Raw genomic sequence first — 16,677 nt, 5'->3', positions numbered from 1 at the left:
GAACAAAATGGGCTTTTCTGGCTTCAAGTAAGATTGTGCTTCCAGCATGAGGCACTACGTTGGGATTGCCAGGACCCTCTTTGTGTACATGGTCAGGTGGTACTAACAGTCTCTTCTCTTCCTAGGTCAGAACTGTCAGATGGGAGAGCCCCAGCAGACTGGATGAAGCTGGTGTGGGCACCATGTCATCATGTGTCTCTAGCCAGCCTGCCCCCACCCCCTCAGAGAGGCCCACAGCTCAGGATGAGAACCCCAAACCTTGCGAGGCCCTTCATGGGCTCTCATCCCTGAGCCTTCACCTGGGCAGCATGGAGTCCTTCATTGTGGTGACTGAGTGTGAACCCGGCTGTGCCAGCAGGGCCCAGGGCCAGGGCCAGCTGGAGGAGCAGATGGAGCATGGTGGGGAGGAGGAGGAGGTCCTGCAGGCACCTGCAGACCCCGGGCCCCAGGCCCGGCCCCACCTCTCTGGTCGCAAGCTGTCTCTGCAAGAGCGGTCCCAGGCCACCCCATCCCCTGGAGGGAGTGGGAGTGTCAACGGCCGCTTTATCTACCCCTCTCTTCCTTACTCTCCTGTCAGCTCACCCCAGTCCTCCCCCCGGCTCCCCCGAAGGCCCACGGTGGAGTCTAGACACGTCTCTATCACCGGAATGCAGGTAAGAGGGAGTGGCTGAGTGTCCTTTATCTCTTGTGGGGTGTCTCTTTTTAGGATAATGGTGGTTGAGGGGTGGGACTGGTTGAGTTCTCATTAGAAGCTACCTTAGAGCAAGGGTGGGGAACCTGGGGCCTCAAGGCCACATGTGACCCTTTAAGTCCTCAAGTGTGGCCCTTTGACTGAATCCAAACTTCACAGAACAAATCCCTTGAATAAAAGAATTTGTTCTGTAAAACTTGGACTCAGTCAAAAAGTCAGACCCAAGGACCTGGAAGTCCACATGTGGCTTTGAGGCTACAGGTTCCCCACCCCTGCCCAAGAGTATATCCTGTTCCCCATTTTGTAGATGATGAAACTGAGGCAGAGAGGATAAACAGCTTGTCCCAGAATCACGCAGTTAGCAAGTGTCTGAGTTGAGATTTGAAAGCAAGTCCTGAGCTCTTTCCACTTTATCCCATAACCCCTCTGTATCAGAGCACATTAGGGCTGGAAAGACCTTAGACTAATAATCGTTGATTAAGCTCCTGCTGTATGCAAAGCAATGTGCTGGGACTGAGAGAGACATACGGTCTGGTCCCTACTTCTTGGGGAGTCCCCAGGCTGGTAAAAAGTAAATTCCTTGAAGGTAAGAACTGCTTTTTGTTTTGTCTTTGTAGTCTGACACCTAGCATGGCATGATACCTGGCACGCAGAAGGTGCTTAATAAATGCTTATTGGGTAAAATCCTAGTACAGATTGCACTATGTTTTAGCTCACTAATGCACACTGATCATGTGTTACCTAGTAGAGCCATGTCAGATCTGAAGGACAAAGGTGTTCCCTACTATAGCATTCAGGGAAGGCTTCCTGGAAGAGTTAGCATTTCTGTTTGACTTTAAAGGATAGCCAACAGTTCCACTAGCAAAGGGGAGGAAGAAGGGAGGGCATCCCAGAGGTAGGGAAGAGCCTGTGCATCAGCAGGGTTCTGAGAGCCCAGTGAACAGTCTAGTCACATGCATGAAAGGAAATTATCTAAGATGAGGCTGAGAGAGCGAGGTAGAGCTAGGTTATGGAGAAAAGAGGAGTTTGAGCTTTCCTTGGTAGAAAATTGGGAGCCACTGAAGATTCTTGAGCACAGGAGTAACGTGGACAGATCTGTTTGGAAGAATGATAGATTGAAGGAGAGAGAGTAGAGGCGTCTAGACTGTCTAGATTGGTGGCAATGGGGGCTGGTGGATTTGAGAGCAGAGATCCAGGGCAAATGAGAGTCACTTCATAAAGGTGGGATCCATAGGTCCTAGATAGGAAAGAAAAGAAGAGGATTGCTAGGTCAGGAACATGGGAGACTTCTTAAATGAAGATCAGGAGGCAGGGAAAGTTTGAAAAGAAAGGTAAGGACTCCATTGGATTTGTATTGAATTTGAGGTGCTGGAGAGAAAATTAGATAACTAGAGATAATTTAGTCCAAACCAATTTTACAGGTGATGAAACCAAGGCCCAAAGAGATCAGGTCAGTCCTTGCTTGAGATCCCACAGCTAGGACGTGCCAGACTAGGCATTCCAGGTCCGACTCTTTGACTCCAAATCCATATGTTATTCCTATAACCCTATAACATTCTGCGTGTAGGGGTGAGATGTTTACATTTCCAATTTGATGAATTCCTCCTCCACTGTCCCTGGCCTGAACTTCCTGGGTGTGTTTCCTTGAAGGCTGAACTTGGGGCTTTCATTGAATTCTGGGACTCTGTGACTCAGCCCTACATGTTCCTGCTATGTTCCTGGGGTAGGCTATGGCTCCCTAGAATTAGGTTAAATAATCCTGGGGCCCTTTCTTGGGGATGGAGACAAATGAGAGCCAGAGAAGGGAAGGAACTGGCTCCAAGGACACATGTTGAGTGAGTAAGAGAGTCAGGATCAGAATGTGGTTCTCCTCACTCCCTGGTTCTTCATTCTTTTCACTAAGGGTGGTACAATGGAAAGCAGACCAGCTCAGGAGTCCGAGGCCTTGAGTTCATATCCCACCTCTGAGGGTGATTGCAGACGTGTGACCTTGGACAGGTCATTTCAACCACATGACCCTGTTTCCACATCTCTGAAATGAGCAGGTTGGACTGGGCAGTCCCTCGGGCTTTTTCTGTTGGTTCAGTCTTGTCTGACTCTCCGTGACCCCATTTGGGGTTTTCTTGGCAAAGATAGTAGGGTGATTTGCCATTTCCTTCTCTAGCTCATTTGACAGATGAGGAAACTAAGATACAGGGTGAAGTAACTTGCCCAGGGTCCAAGCTAAGAAATTTTTGAGGCCAGATTTGAATTCAAGTCTTCCTGACTCCAGGCCTCTATCCATTGCACCAATGTGCTGTCAGGATCCTATGACTTGGGTTCAAATCCTGGCTCTGCTTCTTACTAATGATTAGACCAATCACTTCCTTTCTCTGGGCCTCATTTTGCTCACCTCTAATAGGAAGGAGGTTGGGTTAGAAGGGCTCTCAGCGTCCTGTTCTGGATCTCTGGTCCTAATTAATGCCTCATCAGGCACGACAGTGATTCTGAGCGCTGGCCTGGCCCAGTTCCATGTTCCTCCTTTTTCTTGGGTGTGAGGTGAAGCCTCAGGGTTTGTTTGAATTTGTCTTTCCCCTGGGATTACTGCTACGGTCTTTCTCATGGTGGCCAATAATTTGCAATTCATCGTTACCAGAGAATGATGATAATAGCTAACATGTATATAATGCCTTCTGTGCCAGGCTTTACAGTGCTTTACAGATAGCTCATTTGATCCTCACAACAATCCTGGGAAGTAGGAGCTGCTATTGTCCCCATTTTACAGATGAGGAAACTGAGGCAAACAGGGTGAAGTGACTTGCCCAGGGTCACACAGCTAGGAAGTATCTGAGGCTGGATTAGAACTCAGATCTTCCTGACTCCAGGCCCAGCGCTCTGTGCACTATGGTACCCCATAACCGCCCGCTTTTTCATATTCTTTGATCACTTATCTATTGGGAATTTTGTTCTTATATATTTGTTAGTTGGCCACATATCCTGGATATCAGACCCTTATCATTTATATTTGATACAAAGTTTTTTCCTAGTCTACCACTTGCTACTAATTCTAGTTGCATTAATTTTGTTTATGTAAAAGTGTTTCAGTTTCACATAATTAGAATGATCCATTTTATCTTGTAATTGCTTCTAGCCTTTGGTTATTAATATTAATAATGCGCGTATCTATATTGTTATATAATAACAATTACATTTCTAGGTAATACTACTATCAGTAAGTGCAACATTGATAGCAATGGTAGTAACAGTATTTTAAGTTCAGGGTCTGGTCCTTGCCTGCTCTGGGCCTCATTTAGCTCCATCCCCAAGCAAGGGCCCCAGGATTGTTTAGCCTAATTCTGGGGAGCCGTAGCCTACCCCAGGAAAGGTTCTGGCAGAAATCTGCAGGGCTGAGTCACTGAATCCCAGAATTCAGTGAAAACCCCCAAGTTTAAACTTCAAGGAAACACACCCAGGAAATTCAGGTCAGATTGGGGGAGGAGGAATTCGTTAAGCTCCTTAGATACCTTACCTCATTTGATTCACATAAAAACTCTGGGAGAGAGGTACAATTATTACCCCATTTTAAAGATCAGGAAACTGAGGCAGACAGGTCTCACAGCTAGTAGTAACTCAAGACCAGCATCCTGCCTGATCCTTTCATCTTGCTGCACTGCTTATCCTTGGGGCTCATGGCATCTGTGGGATGGTTACCAGTGGGCTAGAAACAAGATGGGGATTGGAGACTGAGATAATCAGTTGAGCGTTTTAGGATCTGCCCACAGAAGGGAGTGATTGCCACAAGAACAGGGTTGTGTGTAAAACCTCAGCTTCCCTAATTATGAGGGTGGGAGGAAGTCACTGCAATTCTACCTGGGGAATGGAAACCCAGGGGAGGAGGCAGCGCTAGGCTGCCTGGGGACGCCTCTTGGCTCACAGGGCCTAAAAGAACCCAGGAGGATTCTGGGAGGCCCCACAGTTACTCCCCACACTCATGTGTCTGATAGAGGGTTTGAAGAGGGTAGAAGGTCCCCAGGCCCTGGCCAAGCCCCACCCTTCTTTTACATCCTGTAGCATTCAGTCCTTACTTTGGCCAAGTGGGGGAGGACAAGATTTCCGGTACAGGCGGGGCCCTGCCTGACTCTGCTGTTACTGAGGGAAGTCATATGGTGTCCTGATAGAGGAGGCTGGTCTTCTGAGGGAGATCCCCTTTTCAAATTAGCTTTGAAAAAAAAAACTTATTTTTAATGCGGAAAGGATTGTGATTTCACTGGTTTGGGGACCTCCCAGGTGAGGAAACTCTCTCTCCTGATACAGGTTAGCATCTTCTTTGCAAATTTTATACAATGAATCAGGCAGCAAACATTAAGCTTGCTTAACATATGTTTGCTAAACATAAGTTAAGTGCTTACTATGTGCCAAGCATTGTGCTAAGTGCTAGGAGTACAAAGAAAGGCAAATACACATAAGTGATCCCTGCCCTCAGAGAGCTTACTGTCTAATAGGAGAGACAACGTACAAACAACTATATAAGATGTAAACAGAGTCAATGGGAGGTAATGTCAAAAGAAAGTGGATTGTAGGGAAAGGCCTCTTGCCCAGGAAGAGATGTGAGCTAAGTCTTGCAAGAAAACAGGAAAGCCAGGAGGTCAAGATGAGAAAGGAGAGTATTCTAGGTGTGAGGCACAGCCAGGGCAAAGGTAGAATGTCCCATTTGGTATGAGGAAGAAACAGCAAGAAGGCTGGATGTTGCTGGATCTTATAGGATGAAGTCCTGTTTTGAAAGGTTTTAAATGCTATTTTATATTGGATCCTGAGGGTAATAGGGAGCCACTGGAATTTATTGAGGAGGGAAGGGTTTGCCACAGTCAGATCTAAAGCACTGAGGGGTTAATTGACTTTTTTAAGGTTCCACAGCTGACATATATTAGAAATGGGTCTTAAACCAGGTCATCTAGATTTGAGGCCAGCTCTTTATCCACCAGGTCACTCTGCTTTACTTTTTAATTGTTTTTACAATGCAATTTTATTGTTTAGTCATTTTCAGTTTTGTCCAACTCCTTGTGACTTCATTTGGGGTTGTCTTGGCAAAGATCCTGGACTACTTTGCCGTTTCTCTCTCTCTAGCTCATTTGACAGCTAAGGAAACTGTGGCTAAGGAAACTGACTTGCCCAGGGTCGCACAGCTTGTAAGTGTCTGAGGCCACATTTGAACTTAGGTCGTCCTGATTTCAGGCCCAGTGCTCTATCCACTGCACCACCCAGCTACAATTTCGCAAGCATTCATTCAGGTGCTGAGCAGCAGAGATGAGAATGAGAAAGGGACACAGGGGGAGGAGAATGTTGGCTTTGGAGTTGGGTGACCTGAGTTGGAATCCTCGCTGTGTGACTTTAGACACACCATTTAACCTCTGTTTCCTCAGTTTGACTCGATGGCCTTGAAGATCCTCTCCAGCTCTGGATTGGATTCTGGAACCCTCCAGATAGGTTATTCTGCTGGGGGCAAATAGCAGGAGGTTGAACGGAGAATACCAAGAAATCGGGCAATCGACAAGACCCTCTTTACCGGAGGTTGTGGCAGAGATTCTAAGAGATTAGACATGAGGGAGTTACACATTCCAGGCACGGGGGACAGTTCAGTCAGGAGATGACATATGCCATGTCAGGCTTCCCAATGACCATTGATGACGTTGAGGCAGATGTCCAAGTGTCTTCTTAACTGGGCAAAGGCTTGGAGGTGTGGTTCCCTTAGGGCCTCAACTCCCTTGCTAGGTCAATTCCACCTTCTATGGCTCTTGAGGTCAGTGAGGTGGCAGTGGATAGAGATCCCTTGTCTTGGAGTCAGGAAGACCTGAGTTCAAATTCTGCCTCTGTGACCCTGGACAAGTAACTTAATCTCAGTTTCCTCAGCTGTAAAATGAGATAATAATATTATATATAACATAGTTATATATATATATATGTGTGTGTGTGTGTGTGTATTTATATATAATATTATCTACCTTCCAGGATGAGATAGTGTTTGTAAAACTCTTTGTAACCCTTATAACACTCTTGTGACTGGTTTGTTTTCTATCTCGCAGGGTCTGGCAGGGCAGGGTGATAATTTTTTTCTGCTTCCTTTCCCTATAATAACCTATCAATTGCTTTGTGGGGCTTGCCTGACTTTCCTGTTCAGGGCATCAGAGTCCAGACACTTTGTGAGGGCCCAGGAGGCCTCTGAGACCACCCCCTACCTGTCTGGGCTCAGCCAGAGATGCCTTTGGGTTTTTTCAAACTTTTCTTCCTTCCCAGGTAACAGTGGTTTATTTTCGCCCCCTTCCCTCACGCCCTTTGAAAAGGATGCCTCTGATGCTTTTCCCCTTGTTTTCCTCTCTCCATCACAGGACTGTGTACAGCTTAATCAATATACACTGAAAGACGAGATTGGGAAGGTAAATAGAAAGAGGGGAGCGGTGCCCTCAAGGGCTGGGCTGGTGCCTCTCAGGTACTGGGGTGGGACTGGGAGGAGGAGGGAGAGGGGGCATGGGAGAGGAGGTGATCCAGGAGAGGTTTGGTGCTGATGCTTTGGGTGAGTTTCTTTGTTTTTTGATGGAAAATTAAAGTTATTTCTGGGAGAAAAATTACTTCTTCAGGCTTCAAATTCTACTTCTCCACTACAGTGGTAAAGACATTGTTCCTTTATGGTCATGGAAGCTTTGAGCTGGAAGGAATCTTAGGGGTCATCTAGCCCCATCTGGACTTGGGCAGGAGCGTCTGCTACAGCAACCCAGACAAATGATTGTTCAGCCTTTCCTTGAACACCTCTATTGAGATCAGTTAACCCAATCCCTCTCTTTTGTATGTGGAGAAACTGAGGCCCATAAAGGGAAAGAGACTGGCTTAAGGTCACAAGACAAAGAGACAAAGGAAAAAAAATGACTGGGAAATAGTGATCTCTGGGGCGGGAGGACCTGGAAGAGAATATGGTTGTTTCAGGTGAGCCTCACTCCACTACTAGAAAGAGGATTTGGAGCATAGCAAATCATAGATTTAGAGGTTATTGAGTCTAGCCTCTTGATTTTATAAATGAAGAAACTGAGGCACAGAGGTTAAGTGAATTGCCTAGGATAATCCAGCTAGTAAATGTCTGAGGTGGGATTTGAATCCAGGCCTTTCTGACTCCTAACTCTTGATTTCTGTCCTATATTATATACCCTCATGGTGGCTGGAGCATCATGTCCTCATAGGAAGGACAGCCCATTATTTTACATGGATGGAGCCAGCTGGGTTTTTTTTATTGTCTTTAGTGAGAGTACTGCAAAGTATATTTCTGGCTTTATGTTTGGTGCTGCAAGATAATTGATATGGAAAAACACTAGCCATCTTCGACCAGCCTGCCAGTTAGGGCCCTGAGCTCTGGGATTGCTTGAGGTGGGTGGGATGGTCATGGAAGACTGCTTGGGATCTGTGCTTGACCTTGCAGGGTGAGTAGAAGTTGGAGAGGTGTCTGTAGTGGAGGGGGGCAGGGGCAGCTGTGGTTATCCTAGGTCTCTGGCTGGGACTGTGGCAGGCTGACCAGGGCAGCTCTTGGGGAATCCCCCTGACCCCAGCCCAGGAGATTCTGAGAGGGAGGATTCTTGGGAGGGGAGTATCATGGACGCTTTCTCCTTCCTTCAGGGGTCCTATGGAGTGGTCAAGCTGGCCTACAATGAAGACGACAATACTTACTATGTGAGTGCCCAGCCTCCTGCCCTGGGGGTACACCTGGTCTGCAAGAAGGGGATGCCCTTCAGGGAAGAAGCTGCCTTTTCCCCTGCATCCACCTTCCCCTGTAGTATCCTTGATCCTTGTTTTGGTTAAGCCCTTCCAACTCCCTCATTTTACATATGAGGAAACTGAGGCACAGGGAGGCAAAGAGACTTCTGATGGGATCATGGGTTTAGAAATGGAAAGGACCTCAGAGGCTATCTTGTCCACCCCCCACAATTTACAGATGAGGAAACTGAGGCCCAGAGAGGTTGTCGCACCACGCATTCAGAGCAGCAAGGGACCTCAGAGACCATGGAGTCCACCCAACTGAGGCCCTGAGGGGGGTGCCCCAAATCAGCAGAAAGTAATAAGCAAACATCAGAGCCAGGTTTACATGGGGCCTGTGAGGACAAACGCAATGCTCTTTTCCATCGAACCACAGTGAGAGAGACGGAATCTTGGGTTTGTTCGTAGCACCTGTGTGACTACACAAGTCACTTGATGTCTTTGGGACTCTGGAAAATGAAGGGTTTGAGCTTCCTCTCCTACTCCTACTCCCACATCATCATCACCATAATAATAAAAAGCATTTATAGGGTACCCTAGGGTTTGTAAAATGCTCCCCACACATTGCCTTATTGAATCCTCCCAACACCTTTGAGAGAGAAATACTATGATTGTTCCCATTTTACAAAGAAAGCAACTGAGGCTGACAGTGACTTGCCCAAGGTCAAACAACTAGTCTGAGGAAGGATTTGAACTCGGGTCTTCCTAATTTCTAGTCTAACAGTATACACAGTGCCATCCGGTTGCCTAGGAGCACTTGAGGACCTCTGATCTTCTAGTTCTAAAGGGATGGCATAAGAATAATATTAACAGTAACAGCCATTAGCATTTACATGATACCTTAAGTTTTGCAAAATGCTTTGCAAGTGGGATCCCAGGAGCCCTGGAATATGATCCTGTGATGAAATCGTCCCCATGTGTTCAGAAAGTGGTTTTGTTCTCATTTTTGCAAATGGGGAAATGACGGCACAGACAGGGCAAAGGGCTTACCAACATCACACAAGGAATCACTGGCAGAGCCAGGGCCTCTAGCCCCTAAGTTCCTTTTCCCTTTACTGCAGTCTCTTTCAGTGGACATACATTTTCCAGTTGTCTTCCCCCAAACCCTCTCCGTTGGCCCTTTTATTTGATAGGAAGTCCTGGCCATTGGAGCCTTCCACCAGGCTGGGAGGGTCTGTGGGAGAGTGATCCATGAGGGCCTAGGGAGAGCTCGAGTTTAGCTTGAGGGTCCTGGGATAGAAGCAGGATCCACCTCCCCTGTTGGGATGACTCATCAACAGTAACCTAGACCTTGGGAATCTTCTCTTGCAGGCCATGAAAGTGCTTTCCAAAAAGAAGCTGGTGAGGCAGGCGGGCTTCCCCCGTGAGTGTGGGGCCTTGGGAGGGAGGGCTGCTTTGGGAGTGTGGGCAGGGTGTCCCATGACAGAAGGTGGCAGTCTAGGCTAGAGATGGGGGCAGGAAAGGGGACTGGAAAGGACATGTGCTTCCAAGCTTGGCCTCTTCGTTCTGGCTGCCTTATCCCTTCCCTTGACCTCCTTTCATCCCTCCTCCTCTCTGCCTCTACTTCCTCCTTTGTCTTCTTGGCTTCCATACCCCTCCCCCTCACTTCCCCATGTACCACTGGAAGAAGTATAGAAAGAAATAATTGACAGTTTTGTTACTCTCTCGTTGAATTTATATCAACTTAAAAGAAACAACACTGTACGTAACAATTTCTATATACAGCCATCTTATTTGTCCTTGTATGTGGCAATGATTACATCTGTTCATTATTGTTCATAAGCAAAAAGAAATTTTAAAAAATCCAAGAAAAGGAAGGTTTCCTCTTTCTCTACTTCTCCCCAGTGTTTAAATAGCTGAGTATACAGAGTAGACAGAAGACCTGCTGTTCTTATGTAGCCCAGGATCACCTTAGCTTTGCTGGCTGCCATCTTGACCTTATGGCCCACTAAAAATCTCCAGGCATTTTTCAGACAAATGGCTATCTGTCTCCTCCTTCCCCCATCCTTCTCTCATCTTCTCATTTGGGTGATTTTTAAAAAACCCAATTATAAATCCTTCCGTTTATCCATACTCAATTTCATTTTCTTAGATTTGGGCCAGTGGCCTAGCCTAGCTCAGATCATCCAGTGCTTTAGTAAGAAGAGACATTGTGTTTGGCCTTGAGGCCTGGACAGGTTATCAGGCCAAGATGGGGTTGGGAGGTATTCCACGTGTAACAAATAACTTGAGAAAGGCACAGAGACAGGAGAGGCTGCAAACCATGGGTGATAAATAGTCCAGTTGGGTTGGAATGTACGGTGTATAAATGGGAATAATGTGAAATTAGTCCCCAAAGGTTTATTGGAACTAGGCTGTACCTAGAATTCTAAGATCATGAGCATGATCTCCACTGAATAAGCAGCAAGGAGCTAGTGAGGGTGTTTGAGCAGTGGAGAGACCTCAGTATCACAGCTTCCCATGACCAGACCTTTTCTGGCATGGCTGACTCTTCCTCTAACCATGTGAGTTCCTCACAGTGCGGTGTGTTTCTTCTTCCTTCTCAGGCCGTCCCCCACCCCGTGGAACCAAACCCACCTCGGAAGGCTGCATCCAACCCAAGGGCCCCATTGAACAGGTCTACCAAGAGATCGCTATTCTCAAAAAGTTGGACCATCCCAATGTGGTGAAGTTGGTGGAGGTGAGACGCCAGGGAGGTGGGAGGACAGGGGTGAGGGCAGAGCAGCCCGTGTGGTAGAGATGGAACAGACGGCAGAGCCGGTTTAGGAGACTTGGAGAGTATAGCACAAGCTGTAATCTGAGCTTTCCCCGAGTACAGGACTTACCTGTAGGCGGATGGGCAGATTTAAACTGGGAGGGACGAAACACTTTCCTTAAAAAAATAAATTTTTTTATTGCTGCTTTTTTAATCTGTTACCTACATTTGTCAGCATATCTCTCCTACTGCCCTTCCTGGAGAACTGTTCCTTATAACAAAGAATGAAAAGAAGCACATTAGGAAAACTAAGGTATCATTAGAAAAGATCAGACATTATATACAGTATTTCATATCCATAATTCCCCATCTTTGCAAAGAAGATAGAAGGAACAGGGCAAAACACTTTGGATAGGCCTATTAATTAATCCTGTAGATGGGAATTTGCCTGCTCTTATAATAAGGTGGGTGCAGTGATGGTGCAGTGGATAGAGTCATGAAAATCTGAATTCAAATCTGGCTTCAGACACTTTGTAGCTGTGTGACCCTGGGTAAGTCACTTAAAAACCATTTGCCTCAGTTTCCTCATCTGTCAAATGAACTGAAGAAGGAGATGGCAAACTGCTCCAGTGTCTTGGCCAAGAGAATCCCAAATAGGGTCATGAAGTGTCATACATGACTGAAATGACTCAGCAAAAACAGTAAATGCTGCAAACAAGATAGAAAAGCCCATGAGATGTTACTCTCTAGCTTTGAAACTGGAACTTGATGGATTTGTTAAGAGGCAGCACTTGCCTTGGAGTTAGGGAGAACTGAGTTCGAATCTTGCCTCAGACATTTTCCTAGCTGTGTGACTATGGGCAAGTCCCTTGACTTCTATAGGTCTCAGTTCTTTAAAATATGAGGACCTCTACAATCCTTTCCAGGTCTAAATCTATTGTTTGATAATCCTGTGGAAGAGGCATCAAAAGTTGTTTTCACTGGGGCGGTGCCTTGCTGACCTTTCACCTGGGAATTGGCCCACTTGTGTGCAGGAGGTGAGACCAGGTGACCCCCCTGAGTCCTGCTTAACTTTTTCTTGAATTTGATATAGCAGACTTCATCATTGTTGGAAACCCCCTTGCCTGCATCTAGGGTTTAGTAGGAAAGTCCTAGGGAGGTTCCTGGGGCACGGAAGGGTTAAGGGACTTGCCTAGAAACTGCACAGCCAGTGTATGTTAGTGGAAGAGTTTGAACCCAAACCATACTGATTCCAAATAGTTATTTCCACTCTGTACCACTGAATATCCTTGAAAAATCTTCCCAACACACAGGTGGGAAAGGTGTGTGAGAAGAGGAAAGACAGAATTTGTGAGGGTTTATGTGTTTGTTCCAGAAGTCTAGCTGGCCACACTGGACCGTGAGAGTGAGTTTTTAGTCCCAGAGCCTTGGACCTTCTCTCTCCATATTTGTCCTCATTTTGGGGAGGAGGAAATGGAGAATGTAGCAGGCCTGCCGCTAAAGCACAGACTGGGAGGATATTGACCTTATACTTTCCCATCCTTTCCACACTCTTCTCTCCTAACATCTCTTGTGTTTGTGTCTTTCTTGACAGGTCCTGGATGACCCAAATGAGGACCATCTGTATATGGGTAAGAAAGCCAGCTTTCCCTTCTCCTGCCCCCAAAGCCACAGTGGCCCTTCCTTCTCTACTTGCTGGGATGCCCCTTCACTTGGCATAATAATTTATATTTCTACGGTGTTTGAAAGCTGGCTAGGCACTTTACTCCCATCTTCTCATTTGAGCCTTTCAACAACCTGGTGTGAAGTAGAGGCTATTATCCCCGTTTTATAGATGAGCAAGCTGAGACACAGAGCAGTTAACTAAGTGACTTGTTCATAGTCATACAGCTAGAGTGAGTGTCTGAGGCAAAATTCAAATCTAGGTCTTCCTGATTGCAGATGGGCAACTTGGTATAGCAGAAAGAGCTCTGGCTCTGGGGCAGAGGATAGGCCAGGGAGGACTTGGACCTGTGATTTCTTTGGTATAGGGAACTCCCAGGTGAAGAAACTCCCTTTATCAGTTCAGGTCAGCCCGTTCCTTGCAACTTATAGTCTTTGAGAGTTGTTTGCTGGGATACTGAGGGGTTAAGAGACTTACCTTGTTAAGGGTCACACAGGCAGAATGTGTCAGAACTAGGACTTGGGCCCAGGTCCTCCTGGTTTTAAGGTCAGTGTTCTCTCTAGTCAGCCTCTCATAGAATCAGAGGACCTGAGTTCAGATCCTGTGGGACCTTGGGCAACCTGTTCACCTCTCTGGGCCTCAATTTCATCGTCTGCAAAATAAGAATAATAGCTAGCACTTACACAGTGCTTTAACCTTTGCAAAACACTTCACAAAGATTATCTCATTTGATTCTCACCCACCATCTGATTACCCACCATTTTACAGATGAGGAAACTGAGTCAGGCTACAGATAAATTATTTTCCCAGGGTTATACAGCTCTGTCTATCTAGATACATGTAGCTTTATCTATATCCATCTAGATATATGTAATTATCTCTCTCCCCCTTCTCCTCTCCTCTCCTCTCTTTTTTTGTCTTCTCTCTCCCCCTCTCTGTACCCCTCTTGTCCTCCCCTCCCTTCCCCTCCTCCCCTCCCTTCCCCTCCTCCCCTCCTCTCCTCTCCTCTCTCTCTCTCTCTCTCTCTCTCTCACATTACCCTACTGTCTAAGGCTGATCTTCCTGACTCCATGTTCACTTAGCTGCCTATGGGACATGGAGTGGGGGAGGTTGGACTACATGACCTCTGAGATCTCTTCTGGTGCCCCATTCACGGTCCTGGGAGGTAGGCAAAGTAAGGCTCTGTCCTCAAGGAGATTCCAGTCCAAAGAGGGAGAAGAGGCATTAGCAGTCACTGCTGTAACAATATCACTTATTGGTGCTGATAAGAAGGAAGCATGTGCCAGGTACTGTGCTAAGTGCTTTCTGAATATGATCTCATCTGATTCTCACAACAACCCTGGACTATAGGTGATATTAAAATTTCCATTTTATAGATGAGGAAACTGGGGCAGATAGAGGTTAAATGACTTGCCTAGGGTCGTACAAACTAGTAAGTGGTTAAGGCTGGATTTGAACTCAGGTCTTCCTGATTCCAAAACCTAGATTTTTTTTTTGATAGACAAGAGAAAAGTCCAGATAATAACTATACTAGTAGTAAAAACCAGGAAGAATCTTTTCCACTGGATCTGGAGCTGCACTCTGGGCCATATCACTCTTTTGTGGTCACAATTATGCTTGGCTTGGATTACTGTGAAAATGAACTGGCATTTCCTGAGTGTATGCTGCCCAGCAGTGGGCAGGGAGGATGCAGTGTCCTGGGAGTGGAGGGAAGGGGGGTGGGATGAGGGAAAGGCAGCAGCCTGTGCTTTCAACACTGTGGATAATCCACACTCACAGAGGGGAATGGGAAGCTCACCGTACACAATGCCAGATGGAAATCGAAAGCAGCTGAGACTTTTATTAAAAAAGTACTCAGAATTAGTGTGTGCAGAGGAGTATCATCTCCTTGGGAGGAAGGCTGGTTACATCGTCCGATGATTCTGCCCTTAATCAAAGCATCTTGGGAAAATCTTCTTTGTAAATCCCAGCATCCCAGGGCTGGAAGGGACCTTAGATATCACCTAGTTCAGAGAAGGGGAAGGCTACGGCCTTGAGGCCACATGTGACCTTCTAGGTCCTTGGGTGCAGCCTTTTGACTCAGTCCAAGTTTTATAGAACAAATCCTTTGATTAAGGGGATTTTTTCTGTGAAGTTTGGATTCAGTCCAAGGGCTACACTTGAGGACCTCCAAGCCTTGGTTTCCCATCCCTGATCTCGTCTAAGATGGGGGAAGTGCCCAAATCTCCCTTACACAACATCCCTGACTGTCCAGCCTCTGCTTAGAGACCTATAGGGGATGGGGGACTCACCACATTTGTCCTCCTCCCTTTTAATGTATTTGGTTCATCATCCTTGCCTTCCAAGATTTTTTCTTTTGATACTAATTCTATCAATTCAGTATGTTAGCTATTCGACCCCACTTCCTGTGATCTCCTGATTCGCAAAGAGCACCTCATCTGTCCCTTAATCCAGCTCATTGATAAAAATGTTGAATTGTAATCATAAATCCTAAAAGGAATTATAAATCTACAAATATGAGTTATGACTAAGTGCTTTCCTTACTAAAAAAATCCTGTGAAGGAAATCTGTTACATAGCTAGATCCTGATTAGTGCAAATGATGAGTCCCCTGAAGTGGCTGTTTTATTCAAATTTGTGTCACATTTTCCTTTGACCTAGAATGAATGACCATATTTTACATAATTATAAGTTTGAATAATTTGAATTTAAGGTGATTCATTACTCACCCTAATCGGGACCTAGCTGGACTGACTTTTCAGATGAAGAAACTGAAACTGATCAGGGTATCATAGCTAGTTAAGTATTGGGAGAGAGATTTGAACCCAGGTCTTCTGGACTGTAAGTCCGGTGCCCTATTCATTCACTAGGCCACATGGACATGGCCTCCCCCCAAGAGTTGACCCAGACTGCCTAATAATAACATAATTGAGTTACCTGATACATGTCACTTTCCACTTGTGTACATTACCCATTAACAGAAAGGACGTGTCTGATAACTCTAATATCGGAACGATGATTACCGTAACTCTGATGGTTTAATATAAATATTGTCCATCGCGTTTGACCTGAGTTTTGAATGCCTAACCGTGATGGCTTTATGTGTATTGTCCTATTCCTTGTGCAGATTGGTTTTTGGTTCTACTTTCGTTACTCTACATCCGTTACTACGTGACCTTTGGTGTTTCTCTGGATTCCCCACTCATCTCTCCCAATGGGGCAGTGATGCTCCATTTTCTTCCTGTCCCAAATGTTTCATGTCCAAGTTTTGTCATTACATGGACCTCTTCTCTTGCTGCCAGTTACTCCCTTGGGGCTATTGTGTTTGATATGTATATTAATTATTTAATATATAATTTAATAATAATAATTAATTATTAATATTATTATTAATATTATAGACTATCCATCTGTCTCATTGCCCTTGAATAGGGGTTCTTATCCCTATATTATGTCCTGGACCCCTCAGACAGTCTAGTGAAGCACAGGGACCTCCTCTCAGAGTGTGCCAGGCGTTGTGCTAAGCCTTTCTAGTTACTATTTCTTTTAATCTTCACAATGACCCTGGCAGATAGGTGTTATTATTATTGTAAGTAGTAGTACTTACTTTTAAATAGCTAATGTTTATTTAGGGGGCAGCTAGGTGGCACAATGGGTAGAGTGCCAGACCTGGAGTCAGGAAGATTCCTCTGGCCTTAGATATTTACTAGCTGTGTGATCCTGAGTGACTCATTTTACCCTGTTTGCCTCAGTTTCCTCATCTGTCCAATGAGCTGGAGAAGGAAATGGTGGACCACTCCAGTATATTTGCCAAGAAAACCCCAAAGGGGGTCACAAAGAGCTGGACATGACTGAC

At 45.8% G+C, this 16,677-nt stretch overlaps 1 protein-coding gene across 6 annotated transcripts in view; it reads left to right on the top strand.

Annotated features, from left to right (window-relative positions):
- Nucleotides 1-16,677, top strand: part of CAMKK2 (calcium/calmodulin dependent protein kinase kinase 2) — a 61,266-nt gene that overhangs the window by 20,303 nt on the left and 24,286 nt on the right. For all 6 annotated transcript variants that reach the window (XM_072600510.1, XM_072600508.1, XM_072600505.1 and 3 more), the window contains exons 2-7: nt 126-653; nt 7,054-7,101; nt 8,327-8,380; nt 9,776-9,827; nt 11,011-11,144; nt 12,754-12,790. In XM_072600510.1, the coding sequence (XP_072456611.1) occupies nt 183-653; nt 7,054-7,101; nt 8,327-8,380; nt 9,776-9,827; nt 11,011-11,144; nt 12,754-12,790 (796 nt within the window). In that variant the 5' untranslated portion in view covers nt 126-182. The remainder of the gene's footprint in view (nt 1-125; nt 654-7,053; nt 7,102-8,326; nt 8,381-9,775; nt 9,828-11,010; nt 11,145-12,753; nt 12,791-16,677) is intronic.

This window comes from Notamacropus eugenii, chromosome 4, assembly GCF_028372415.1.
Source record: "Notamacropus eugenii isolate mMacEug1 chromosome 4, mMacEug1.pri_v2, whole genome shotgun sequence".
Lineage (NCBI taxonomy): Eukaryota > Metazoa > Chordata > Mammalia > Diprotodontia > Macropodidae > Notamacropus > Notamacropus eugenii.
The sequence above is the reverse complement of the archived record's forward strand: the minus strand, read 5'-3'. Positions and strand labels throughout refer to the sequence as shown.